Source organism: Sycon ciliatum, chromosome 12, assembly GCF_964019385.1.
Source record: "Sycon ciliatum chromosome 12, ocSycCili1.1, whole genome shotgun sequence".
Taxonomy (NCBI): Eukaryota; Metazoa; Porifera; class Calcarea; order Leucosolenida; family Sycettidae; genus Sycon; species Sycon ciliatum.
In genome coordinates this window covers 8,683,572-8,697,758 of record NC_088654.1, presented here as the reverse complement: position 1 = coordinate 8,697,758, position 14,187 = coordinate 8,683,572, and the positions used below count along the sequence as shown (strand labels likewise).

Here is a 14,187-nt window from a genome sequence, read left to right as displayed (position 1 = left end):
ATAACAGGAAAAACTGCGAAAGCACTTAACGAACTTGTAAAGACTACTAGTATACTGTGACACAAGAGATGACACCATGGCCAACCAGGGCCAAACAAACAGAACAAGCTGCTACTAGAACAATTTCAAACGAATAATGCTGTCCTTCTGGACACACAGATTAGGCTTATGAATACGTTGACAAACAGCTTCTAACACACTCAACTGCAACTTATAACCATGACGAGCACGGCACAAAACAGAAAAAGAAGAATCAGAATACACCTTGCAGCAATCAGGACGAGATACAAGATGCTTATACACTGATGACTTCCTACTAGAAAACACACGCTCGCACCCACTCTTACTCACACAATCATTCTCGCTCTCACACTCACCGGACTCACTGGACTCACTGGTCGAATCCTCCTCAACGACGTCCTGCCTTGGAGCAATCAGGTCCCGTCTCCTCCCATCCCTTGTCTCACGCTCCTGTTGTGCATTCCGTTAGCTCTGTACTTCCGTACTGAAATAGGTCATGGTGACAACAATACCTACCTCAATATCAACGAGACCCAGAAGAACAACTGCGAATTACACCATGACCTATTTCAGTACGGAAGTACAGAGCCAACGGAATGCACAACAGGAGCGTGAGACAAGGGATGGGAGGAGACGGGACCTGATTGCTCCAAGGCAGGACGTCGTTGAGGAGTGCTAGGATTATCATTTTCATAGGTGTTAATAATAATTATGCTCTTTTTTTAGCATATTTGGTCGAGGCCTACAATATTTTTTTATAGACCAGACCACATGCCACGTGCTGCTCTTTTCTCTCCGAAACTCAACACTTGTAAGCCAGATATGAAAGAAAGAAAAAATCATCCGTCACACCACCGGGACTGGAACCAGGGACCTTGCTATTCGCGAGCAATGCTCTAACCAACTGAGCTACAGTATGACTCTTATCGGCATGTGGCCTCTAATTTCCCAATACTCTAAAATTCTCCGTGAAGTCCACATTTGAAATTGCAATTTGTATTTACTCGCAGTGGGCATAGTTTGATGCGCTCCCCATGATATCAAGCGAATGGCCGAGGGCCCTCTTGATTGGTGTGAGTTGCCAGTATGATGCAAGCCAGATGTGGATTGATCGAAGAAGGATAGATTTACCATCACTGTGGATAAGAGTCATACTGTAGCTCAGTTAGTTAGAGCATTGCTCGCGAATAGCAAAGTCCCTGGTTCAAGTCCCGGTGGTGTGACGGATGATTTTTTCTTTCTTTCATATCTGGCTTGCAAGTGTTGAGTTTCGGAGAGAAAAGAGTAGTACCTGGCATGTGGCCTCTAATTTCCCAATACTTTAAATTTCTCCGTGAAGTCCAAATTTGAAATTGCAATCTGAGACCAGACGGTCGGCATAACCTCACGATGCTAATAATTAGGGCTGAAATAATTACACCCATAACTCGCATATCGATCGTTAAGAGTGCTGTCGATAATCGTTAGTGCTCACGACGAGTGCCAACGGTTTGTTATGCATGCATATCAGTGACAGTATTCTAGCCTCTGCACTCCATCCGATAGGGAACACGAGTATAATCATGTACATGTAGTACTAGTAGTAGAATTTATTATTTTGATAGGGAAGGCCCTACAGACGTTGCCGTCTTGTTACAGGGAACCCTAAGTGCTCTTTACAGAGCGAAACGAAAATGGATAGATGCTCAACCTGACGACACGAGACAGGCAGAGAATTCCACCTATCAGCGCCAAGGAAAGAAATGGAGAACATGCCATATCTGTTGTTGTTGTTGTTTGGCTTTATTTAAAGTGGAGTTCCAAAACAGGCCTAAACCTAATGACAATGGTCCCACTGATAATAAGAGAAAAGAAAATATAATAATAAGCGGACAAACAGAACCAAGAAGAAGATACAGCTGTAGTTAGATAACTAATATGAGCACGGCAGCAGGGGAAAAAAAGTCACAAGCACGGCAACCGGGAAGAAAGGAGTGAGTGAGCTCTAGTGGTAGCAGCGGGCAAAGAAAGTGAAGAGAATGATTGCCCTCTAGTGCGCCTCTCGGTGCAAGCAGCAGCCGACTGGAGGGTGAACATTGAGGAAAGAAGAGGACTTGTAAGCTGATGAATACAGCGGAAAACAAAAATAAAAAGCCTCAAGTTTAGACGAGATTCGAGGGAGTATAACTTAGCGTGCCGCAAAACACATGTACTTTCAAGCGAAGTAAAATTGATTTGTGGCTTTGAAAGAGATCGGGAGAGGAGACTTTGTCTTTTCGGTTCATTTGTGGGAGAGGTCAAAGATAAGAGCAGTTGCTAGATGGTGAGGGCAAGATTCTTTGTCCTAGAAACAACATGAAATTTTCTAGTTCATGTTGACAAAACCAGCCAAATGTCTACAGATGTCAACAGTGCAGAGCCAAAATTTTCTAACGCAGCCAAGGTATCGTGGAATTTCTTCATAAACTGGTGTTCGAGGTACACGGGTAGAGCCTACTAATAATAATCTTTTTTATGAGGATTACTGTAAAACCGGAAAGTTCAACGACCAAAAAGTTTATCGTTTTTGGAATTTTGGCATGATTACGTGCAGAAAGTTTAGCGATGGCTACCTGGCCATCCATCTGTATGCCCATCGTTACACGGACATTATAGCGATAACGTTTTTTGTAAATAACGAAAAAAAATTGGTCGTTAAAACGTTAGACTTTGTGACTCGTTAGACTTTCCGGTTTTACAGTACCCAAAGGCTAACGCCTATCTGCGGGTTGATCTCCATTTACATGTATGCTGGCTGAAGATTAATGCTCCAGGCATATTTAGTAGCATGTTTATACAGGAAATAACCTGGTGAGTGTTCACCCTTACAAGTAGGCTCCGGCGGATTATGCTCGCGAAATCATGGAAATACGCTTTCATGGTTTCTCGCATTATGCTCGCAAAATCCTCAAGCATAATTATTATTATGCTTTGGCACGCGGGAATAGATGTACATATTCACTTTCTTGTATATATGAAGCCTCAAAGTTCGGAAAATTGTGCATTTTCGTACTTGCAAGTGGCCATGACTTCATAAGTACAACAAAACGTTACACGACTCGAGTAGCTCCATACCAAGGTGTAGGAACCGGCGGATTCTGCTCGAAAAGGTGGCAGCAGGCTGGGTTCGGAGTGTGTGGTTGTTGAAGGCAGGGGGCTGTGTGCGAAGTGTGTGGTTGTTGAAGGCAGGAGGCTGGGTGCGGAGTGTGTGGTTGTTGAAGGCAGGAGGCTGGGTACGGAGTGTGTGGTTGTTGAAGGCAGGGGGCTGTGTGCGGAGTGTGTGGTTGTTGAAGGCAGGGGCTATGTGCGGAGTGTGTGGTTGTTGAAGGCAGGGGCTATGTGCGGAGTGTGTGGTTGTTGAAGGCAGGAGGCTGGGTGCGGAGTATGTGGTTGTTGAAGGCACGAGGCTGGGTGCAGAGTGTGTGGTTGTTGAAGGCAGGAGGCTGGGTACGGAGTGTGTGGTTGTTGAAGGCAGGGGGCTGTGTGCGGAGTGTGTGGTTGTTGAAGGCAGGGGCTATGTGCGGAGTGTGTGGTTGTTGAAGGCAGGAGGCTGGGTGCGGAGTGTGTGGTTGTTGAAGGCACGAGGCTGGGTGCAGAGTGTGTGGTTGTTGAAGGCAGGAGGCTGGGTGCGGAGTGTGTGGTTGTTGAAGGCAGGAGGCTGTGTGTGGATAGTGTGGTTGTTGAAGGCAGGAGGCTGTGTGCGGAGTGTGTGGTTGTTGAAGGCAGGAGGCTGGGTGCGGAGTGTGTGGTTGTTGAAGGCAGGGAGCTGTGTGCGGAGTGTGTGGTTGTTGAAGGCGGGAGGCTGGGTGCGGAGTGTGTGGTTGTTGAAGGCAGGAGGCTGGGTGCGGAGTGTGTGGTTGTTGAAGGCAGGAGGCTGTGTGCGGAGTGTGTGATTGTTGAAGGCAGGGGGCTGTGTGCGGAGTGTGTGGTTGTTGAAGGCAGGAGGCTGGGTGCGGAGTGTGTGGTTGTTGAAGGCAGGAGGCTGGGTGCGGAGTGTGTGGTTGTTGAAGGCAGAGGGCTGTGTGCGGAGTGTGTGGTTGTTGTAGGCAGGGGGCTGTGTGCGGAGTGTGTGGTTGTTGAAGGCAGGACGCTGTGTGCGGAGTGTGTGGTTGTTGAAGGCAGGGGGCTGTGTGCGGAGTGTGTGGTTGTTGAAGGCAGGGAGCTGTGTGCGGAGTGTGTGGTTGTTAAAGGCAGGGGCTGTGTGCGGAGTGTGTGGTTGTTGAAGGCAGGGGGCTGTGTGCGGAGTGTGTGGTTGTTGAAGGCAGGGGCTGTGTGCGGAGTGTGTGGTTGTTGAAGGCAGGGGGCTGTGTGCGGAGTGTGTGGTTGTTGAAGGCAGGAGGCTGGGTGCGGAGTGTGTGGTTGTTGAAGGCAGGAGGCTGGGTGCGGAGTGTGTGGTTGTTGAAGGCAGGGGGCTGTGTGCGGAGTGTGTGGTTGTTGAAGGCAGGGGGCTGTGTGCGGAGTGTGTGGTTGTTGAAGGCAGGAGGCTGGGTGCGGAGTGTGTGGTTGTTGAAGGCAGGGGGCTGGGTGCGGAGTGTGTGGTTGTTGAAGGCAGGAGGCTGTAGAGACTGTAGTGTCGAGACACACTGAACTCGCTAGCCCGGTCACCATCCAGGCTCTACAAGCGCTCGAGAATGGCGTCCAAGTGGCGACACGAGAAGAAATACATGTGTCTCCTCAAGTACCACGGTGTCACCTTATTAATATGTCTCCACCACCTCCTGCCTACACCATCCACACACCTGTCCTTGCCCATAACACCTTGCCCACACCAGTCATGCAGGTACACTGCGTTAACATCACAGTGCTAGCTCTGTCACCTCTACAGCCTCCTGCCTACAACAACATCCACACACCTTGCTCACTACCATCAGCACACACTAGCCACACATTAAGCGCTATAGTATTACAAGTAACAATCGCACTGCTAGCCCTGTCACTGCCCAGCCCCGGGCCCCCTGCCTCCAACAACAACACACTCTGCATGCACACAATCCTCCAGCCTACAATAACACCGCCAGCCCCGCAACCTAAATAATACAGCCCCCACATTCTCACACAGCTTCCTACATAATACAGCCCCCACATTCTCACACAGCGTTTCACACAGCGCTACAAGACCCACCCTCTCCTGGCATACACTGTACATATACATGTACATATCGGCATGGTCGGCACCCCGTCCTCAAGTTGCCTGATTATTGCCAGAGCATGAAACTAACTTGAAGTAGCAGCAAACAAGCCTTGGTTGTCCCTGTTGTTTTGTAAGTATATAATACAACCCAACAGTACGCTTGTACGTGAAATATAAACCGACATACAAACGAACGATGGAACGCTTGAGGATGAAAAAGAAACAAAGAAAAATGGTGGCACCTACATGTGTATGTACAGGGGATGGCCCACGCCTGTTGGGTTTTATTCCACAACTCAACTAAAAATAAACTGCCATGTCCAAGAGAAAACCTGAACTCAGCATTCCCCTGGCGGAGGAGACTCAGGCAACGAAAATGGATACGCATACTATAAAGGTAGCTAGCATGCGTACGGTACGGTGAAATGGTTGAAAGGGAAGAGTGCAAGAGAACGCAGCATACATATAAGGCAAGGGATATATACGGATACACCAACGCCTGCCGGTATAAAGTATTACGTAAAAGAGAAAAAAGAAAAAGAAAGTAGTAGTACAGCACACGGGCGGGGTCGCCGACTCGCCGTGGTAAACAAAGAGAGAGAAGAAGGCAAAGAAAAGATAAGAAAGAAAGAGAGGTAAGCAACTCCATGTACATCAACAGTACAGTTGTGTCATACGCTTACAATGAACACTCAGCAGCCGCCAGAACAGCCGAGTGAACAGGAAACCGACATACAAACCGAGGCGAAGCCGAGGTTTGTATGATGGTTTATATTTCACGTACAAGCGTACTAGTGGGATGTATTATACTCATGCTGACCTTCATATAAACTGACAGTCAACTACTAATAACTTCTTCCTGCCTCTAAAAAGAAGTTTGTATGGTGGTGGTCTATAATTATGGGGTTTGTATGAGGTATGAGGTTTATATGCCCAGTATAACCGCCAGCATGAAGGGCAAGTTGATTGGAAGTTTGTATGAAAGGTCAGCATAATAATAATTATAACATTATAAATAATACGCAGCCCAAAGGACGAAACAGTTCTGTCCGCAGATTGAGTCAAGCCCAAAGTGAATGAATGCAATACTGCGTTAGATGGTACTAGTACCTTGCTCAGGGCACGAGCATTCTGTCGCTGCTCGACCAGTCAACTCCCCATTCAAGCCATTCAAGGAGCCAGGAACTGCGCCAACAGGATAGCTAGCCGACCATGCATCCGCACAAATGTTGACCACGCACGCTGACACTGTGCATGTGACAGACAAACTGAGACAATGCAATACATGATTGTATCTGCGTTGCTAGTACATGTACGTATGCGGCTATGGCCTTTTTCTCTAGACTTCACATGGCAAGTATTCTGAATAATTATTATCAATACAAAATAATTATTGTCATGTAGTTTGTACTCGTACAGAGGACTACAGTCTACAGACAGTAAAAAAAACTAGTAGTAGTACTACTACAGTGCTGGCAACTGAAATCCGACCCCCTGAGCGGTGCGCTCACATCGCAAAGACCCGAAATAGAGGCCGCTAGAAAGTGAACGCGCCGCCCAGGGGGTCGGATTTCAGTTGCCAGCACTGTCTGTAGTACAGTTGAACATCGATTATCCGCACATCGACTATCCGACCATTCGATTATCCGTAACAGTTTTTTTTGGGCGCACGTGCCGTAGAGTACGCACTGTACTGTGCATGTAGTGAGCCATTCAAAAAAATACGAAAATTTTGAAAAGTAAAAAGTAAAAAGGTCGTGCGGCTAGTAATATTACTAATAACCACTGAATGAAAGTGCGTGAGTGACAGTTTTTTTCTTATCCAGAACATTTGCCTTATCTGAACACCGCCTGACAGTTGTCTGCCCCGAGGTGGTCGGATAATCGATGTTCAACTGTGCTAGTAGCCTATGGTCGTGTACATACTATTGGCATAATGTACTTGTACCAGCGTCCGTGCGCCACTGGTTCGAGGGAAAGACGCAAACGGGAAAAGTCTGAAGATAAAAAAAATTACAATCTAATTTTAAATTCACTGTCGTCACCAGGACTCGAACCAGGATGAACCCTCTGTCGCTTGAGGTTGAGGCCAGCGATGCTCTAACAACTGAGCTATGGAGTATGGTACTGTACATGATGAAGCCGTCATCCCAGCAGAGACCGTTCAACAATAATCAATCCAAAGCAAAAGCCCAACTGCCCCAAGCCGGCATGCAACGGCTAAATCAATGGAGTCTACCACCAACAACATGGTTGTAGATCAAGTGCAGCTAGTGGGTGGTTCTCCCAGTCACGATGGTTACACGAGTAGATCTACTACAGTCCATTCCACATAAGTGTGCACTCTTTTCCAGTCAAAGGGCCAGTGTGCACTCTTTTCCATCCAGTCAAAGGGCCATTGTGTATGCCCCATGCCATGGAATCTACATGACTGGATGGAAAAGAGTGCACACTGGCCCTTTGACTGGAAGAGTGCACACTTACATGTATGGAATGGACTGTAGAGGCGCGCCTAGGCGTAGAGCATCGTCTGCTGCATGCAGTACAGACTACAGTGTACCATGGACATGATGGTGTCTGTGTCTGTGTCTGAGCGACTGACCATCTGTACTGAGTCTGACCTGTACACAAAACGGTCATTGTAACTGTTACGATCGTCATAATAATATGTACTCTCGATCTCGTGGTGTGCGGGCCCACTGCGGGGAGAAAGAGATTTTGTTTGCGGCTGTGGCTGCAGCCTGTGGAGGATGCGCCCGGTCCTGCGTCTCCAATCTGCGCAGCGTTGAAAGGCAAGGAAGCGTGTCTTCACCGCCCCTGTAGTCGCTCTAACTGCACAGTACAGTATGCAGGTTTGAGAGTATTTGAGTGGATGAGGACAGAGGACAGAGGAGTATTCTTCCCGAGATAGCTGTGCAACGGTCTACTCTGAATAATTTACGTATCAATATCGTAGAAGCCGCGAGACCAGCGAATGTGCGGCAGTCTGCCTTACCTGCATGTACAGGTATACGTTTGGTCTATTCCAAACGGACTGGAGAAAGCCGCCGCTAGATCGTCTGGCGTCCAGTCTGAATGGGTAAGCTCACCAGATCAAGGTGTGGGTCCTCTGCACTCAGTAGAGGCAAGTCGAGCGAGCTGCAACTCCCGGTGCCGAAAGGCGGGCTCACGCCCTGACATGGCTACTTCCCCTTGTCTAGCCCCCAAGACAAAAATGATAGTAGCCGACTGGCCGAAATTAAAAAAAAAAAAAAAAAAAAATGGGTAAGTGACCGACCGTGGCAATGCCTATGGTTGGCAGTGCGTGCGTGTACGCGTGCACGCGTGTGTGCGGTATGGATATGGAGATTCCATTATGTTAGGCCTGAGCCATCTGGTGCATAGAATTAAGAGATGCTAGTCTGCTTCAGTTTGTGAGTTATTCTGTCAATCCGCAGTACAACCTGTAAATGGGGTGTTGGGAAGTCGATGCATTCATTCTACAGTATCCCAGTCGATTTCGAAACGGGATGGCCAAGACTTTGGGAAGGTTGTAGAGGCAAGATAAGTTGCTTTGGATATCCATCATGTTGGCGTGTGTGTGTGTGTGTGTGTGTGTGTGTGTGTGTGTGTGTGTGTGTGTGTGTGTGTGTGTGTGTGTGTGTGTGTGTGTGTGTGTGCGCGTGTGTGTGTGTGTGGGGGGGGGGGGGGGGGTGTGTTGAATGGTGTATTTTTTTTTTTTACTATTGACACAGCCCTGCTGGAAAACAGGTGGAGAACAAAAAGAAACGAGGAAAAGGACAAAACATAGGGGATGTAGGGACTCCCACTCCCAGCACAAGTAACATTAGTTGCTATGTATAACGAACTACATGTAGTAGCTGTTCGCTATCATCCGTTGTGCGACGGGCATGTCTGAGTGTGTGTGTGTGTGTGTATTTGTGTGTGTGTGTGTGGGGGGGGGGGTGTATGTGTGTGTGTGTGTGTGTGTGTGTGTGTGCATGTGTGTGTGTGTGTGTGTGTGTGTTTGTGTGGATGCGTGCACCATGTGTGATTGCATACGTCATCAAACATGTTACGCGTGTAGCTAGCGGCATGTGAGTTGGGGCGATTTGAGGACGCAAGGAGTGTTGAAAATCCGGACTTCATTCTAGGTGCTCTCGAACCGCAGAGCTGCTTCCCTGGGAGTGGCTGCAGATTCGGCTCAATAGCAACCTTGAGGTCAACACGCTTGGAAATGCGAGCTGTGATGTCGCGCAGCACACAGTGGCGGAGGGTCAGGAAACAATAAGGGTTAGGAAACAAGGGTTAGGCAAGCACATACCGTGACCGGTGACTGACGGTGAACAGTACGGATGAACTGGCGTCCACAGTAACGTGACGTTCGTTGCTAGGAGTTTGGCACAGCGGAAGTGCACAGCTTCACGGAACTCAGCCTCGGTGAGCTTGAATCCGTGAGCATTCAACGTGGGGGCATATGACCCCACTGGATGGATACAGCCCGTTAGGAGGCGAGTTCGATGGTCGAGGTGCTCCAGAACGCAGGACAGATGTGGTTTGGTGTATATGTACATGTAGCTTGCAATACATGTTACTTCGAAGCACACGAGTCACAGAGTACCACGGGTCTGGTTTCTTGTAACTAATACTTTCATGCCAGATGGCAATCTTCAGACAGAGATTATTTCAAAGCATGTACAGTCGACCTACCCTTATAACGATAACCTCTATATTGATATTACCCTTATAACAATATTTTTCTGCCAAACCAAATCACTCCATTGACTTTTGTATACAATGCCTTACCTCTATAACAATATTCCTATAACGATATTACCCCTATAACAATATAAAATGGGCTGACCAATCGACATTTTCCATTTTATAACAATATCCAGCAGGGAATATGTAGAGTCCACTGTCAAGGTAGGGCAAGCTTCACTTGATAAGTCGCTGGGACATGACGAAATGCAATGGGGGCACCAGTGGGCACCTTGCTGCGTAAATAAAGTGCATGTACATAGGTTTTTGACGCTATGAAGAGTGTAAAAAATGAACTAAATTCATGCATTATGACGTATGTGTATGAATGAACCAGTTACCCCTATAACAATATTACCCTTATAACAATATTTCTTGGTCTGACACAAATATCGTTATAAGGGTAGGTCGACTGTATTTGTAAACGTGGGTTGAGGGATGTGAACAATCATAGATTCTAATGTTGCCTGCATGTCTCCCTCTGTCTGTCTGTCTGTTTCTTTGTTTGTGTGTTTGTCTGTCTGTATGTCTATATGTCTGTCTGTCTGTCTCTCTCTGTCTCTCTCTCTGTCTCTCTCTCTCTCTCTCTCTCTCTCTCTCTCTCTCTCTCTTCCCCTGTCTCTAATGTAACTCACCTTCTCTCTCTATTTCTCTCAATGTCGATCTCTTTTGTTGTCCATCTCTCTTTGTCTGTCTGTATGTATGTCTGTCGGTCTGCATGTCTGTTTGTCTGTCTGTCTGTCTGTCTCTCTGTTTGTCTGTCTGTGTCGTTGTCTACAATCATTTGCAGAGCTACCTGCTAGTTTCCTAGCATCACGTCCCGCGTCCCATCCAGTGAGAACAAGAAGCTGACCAAGGATAGAGACCGCCGCCCTGAACGACAGCCGTCACCAACGACAGCACAGACGCGCGCACGGCAATGCAGTACCCGAAAGCAGGCTTTGCTTGCCTCATCAGCTTGGCCACAGTTGGCTTGCTGTGCGGCTTTCGGTTCACGAGCCGCCCCGCGCTCCCACCGACACGAGCACCGAAGCTGGACCTGGTGCAGACGCTGGATACTTTCGGAGAGGAGATATACAATACCAGTACAGTCCTGCGTGGAACATTCGCGTATCTAGTTATGGGACGCGGCGTTATCAACGACGTGTGGTACCAAATCAGCCGGCAGCCCAAAGGAAAGGTCTACGTGTGGTACTTGGCCTGGGAAGCCGAGCTCAGTGCCGCGAACGACACAAAATACTTTCAGACGATGTATTTCCCCAAGTCGACCTGGGCCAGCGGCCGAAATCAACTGCTGTTCGCAATGCAGGACAGGGAGCGTTTGCAAGGCTGGCTCTTCGACTACGTAGTATTCTGGGACGACGATGTGCGTCTTCTACTGCGCCATAACATTAGTAGTGTGAGTCCCAGATCCAGTCACCTTGCGGCGGAGAGGAGGCTGCGGCAACTCGTGCTGAGGGATCGGCCGGCACGTGCCGGCGTGGAGTTTCCGTACCGTGTGGAAGACCTGCCGATGGTTTCGATGAAGTGCGTGCAGAACTGTGCCTTTGACGCCGCCCTGGACATATTCCACCGCAGCGTGGTGGATCAGCTGCTGCCGTACACGACCGGCTTCGACACCTATAACTGGTGGATGGCCTCGGAGACGTCGTCCTACCGCAGCTCGGCCATGTTCGCGCCGTACTGCAACACCTATCGTGCCGTCATCCACGACCCGCGGGCCAACGAACACTGGGGTAACTACCCGCAGGGCAAGGGATTTAAGGAGACGGCAATCGCCTTCTACCTGTCCTGCATCGCTCGCAGCCGCGTCAGCGAGCGGACGTGGAAGCGGCTGTTCACGCACGGTCTGACGCGCGTGTACGGCGACGACGGAGAGCCGTGTCTACGCCAGCTGCCCACCGTCAACTACTACAATCTCATAACGGACGAGGGCAGACAGATCCGCCAGTGTAACTACAATCACACTGGTAATCACTGACCAGAATAAACATGGCAACCATCGTCGTTGGCAACTGGACGTGACGTGGTAGCTTTTCAGTACCAGATTGGCTGTCGTCGTCAGTAAGAACCACGGAGTTGTCTAGTATTTTACTGCTCCCTAGTAGGAACGCTGCGATGTAGACTGCTCCACGCCGCTGAAAACAAAACCACTGCCAGATGATAAATCACAGCAACATATTGTACTGGTGGATGCAAGCAGCTAAGTATGGCAACAGGCTGTAGTGGTGGATGCAAGCAGCTAAGTATGGCAATAGGCTGTACACATGTAGTAGCCACATTGTCTAGTGTGATGGAGTGATGGCAGGAGATGGGGAACGCGTCAGCAAAGGTGTAACTCACTTGTAAACGTTTTCGGTCCTGTCTTTTTACAGTAATCAGATTCCGAGAAAAGAGTATTTAATTAATTTATCAGTCCATCCCTACCCCGCCCGCACCCCCTGTCCGGCAAGGGATTTAAGGAGACGGCCATCGCCTTCTACCTGTCCTGCATCGCTCGCAGCCGCGTCAGCGAGCGGACGTGGAAGCGGCTGTTCACGCACGGTCTGACGCGCGTGTACGGCGACGACGGAGAGCCGTGTCTACGCCAGCTGCCCACCGTCAACTACTACAATCTCATAACGGACGAGGGCAGACAGATCCGCCAGTGTAACTACAATCACACCGGTAATCACTGACCAGAATAAACATGGCAACCATCGTCGTTGGCAACTGGACGTGACGTGGTAGCTTTTCAGTACCAGATTGGCTGTCGTCGTCAGTAAGAACCACGGAGTTGTCTAGTATTTTACTGCTCCCTAGTAGGAACGCTGCGATGTAGACTGCTCCACGCCGCTGAAAACAAAACCACTGCCAGATGATAAATCACAGCAACATATTGTACTGGTGGATGCAAGCAGCTAAGTATGGCAACAGGCTGTAGTGGTGGATGCAAGCAGCTAAGTATGGCAATAGGCTATACACATGTAGTAGCCACAATGTCTAGTGTGATGGAGTGATGGCAGAAGACGGGGAACGCGTCAGCAAAGGTGGAACTCACTTGTAAACGTTTTCGGTCCTGTCTTTTTACAGTAATCAGATTCCGAGAAAAGAGTATTTAATTAATTTATCAAAAGGCGACGAGGAGACAATAACTTTATTAATGCGATTAATTCTCGATTCGATTTATTCTCATTCATCATTTTGTAATGTCCGCTTCACTTATACTATTAATCGCATTAATAAATTAATTTATCAGTCCATCCCTACCCCGCCCGCACCCCCTGTCCGGCAAGACCCCCCCCCCCCCCCCCTCCCAGCTAGGTAGTGCATACTACCCCCCCCCCCCCCCCCATATTCTCCCGGTATCACAGATTCCGAGAAAAGAGTATTTTAATTTATTAGTTCATCCCTACCCTGCTCACACCCACTACCCCGCCCGCGCCCCTGCCCGGCAAGACCCCCAGCTAGGTAGTGCATACTACCCCCCCCCCCATATTCTCCCGGTCCAGAAAACTCCCTACAATATTTTTATGAACGTCGTGGCACAAGGATTTTGTTCTTGGCGCAGCACTGAGCAATAGCAGTGCTTTGACACTGTACAATAATCTTTCTAGATGTGGGTGCTTCTGCCTGCTATCCTGTTACTATGGTTACACTGGGGATGTACTACTGGAACTGGCCAAAGAAATCCAACCTCATGAATAAAATAGTGCCGAGCGGGCTACCAACTTAACCAAGCCCCAGCACTACAAACACTGGTCTGTGCACTCGAACGCGGGGCTACTTTATTCATGAGGTTGGATTTTTCTCTGGCCAGCACTGTTCACGCGTACTGGCCATTGCATCGATCCCCCCCCCCCCCCCCCCCCCCGCCCCCACCCCCGAGCACATTTTAATAAAACATTTTTGAAGTCACTAATGAAGCCAACAGCATTAGAATCTAGCCTAACTCCAATATACAAAAGACCTGTTCAATTCGTTTATGTGTAGCACAAAGCGAAGCTTGAAAGATGGTTGTGCGCGGGTGCTAGCCCTTTCCCAAAGATGCTCGCCACTTTTTTTTTCGCAACTTTTCGTTGTTTAGGAAGAAATCGCAACTTTCTTCTTTTTCGCCAACTATTTCGCAACTTTTCCGGAACCATGGCCCTAGCTATGGTATGGGGTGAAAAGGTCAAGTCACGGACTGCATGTCGGACAAATGCATACTCGCTCATTTCTCGCCTGCCTTCAGACTCATTTCAGAGAAACAGTAGATCAACGGTAGTTACGATAATGTGCATTCCCTTTTCCGCTCA

General features: G+C 48.6%; 1 protein-coding gene across 1 annotated transcript; it reads left to right on the top strand.

The window, feature by feature from the left end:
* The first annotated feature begins 7,849 nt into the window (after positions 1–7,849).
* Positions 7,850–13,161, top strand: LOC135828235 (uncharacterized). Its single transcript, XM_065340687.1, has 2 exons — positions 7,850–8,249; positions 10,701–13,161. The coding sequence occupies exon 2, from the start codon at positions 10,830–10,832 to the stop codon at positions 11,889–11,891; it is 1,062 nt and encodes a 353-aa protein (XP_065196759.1). The 5' UTR covers positions 7,850–8,249; positions 10,701–10,829; the 3' UTR covers positions 11,892–13,161.
* Positions 13,162–14,187: the final 1,026 nt, after the last annotated feature.

What these genes read in the sequence shown, in the direction of transcription:
- LOC135828235 (XM_065340687.1), top strand. Translation starts at nt 10,830, where the DNA reads ATGCAGTACCCGAAAGCAGGCTTTGCTTGCCTCATCAGCTTGGCCACA.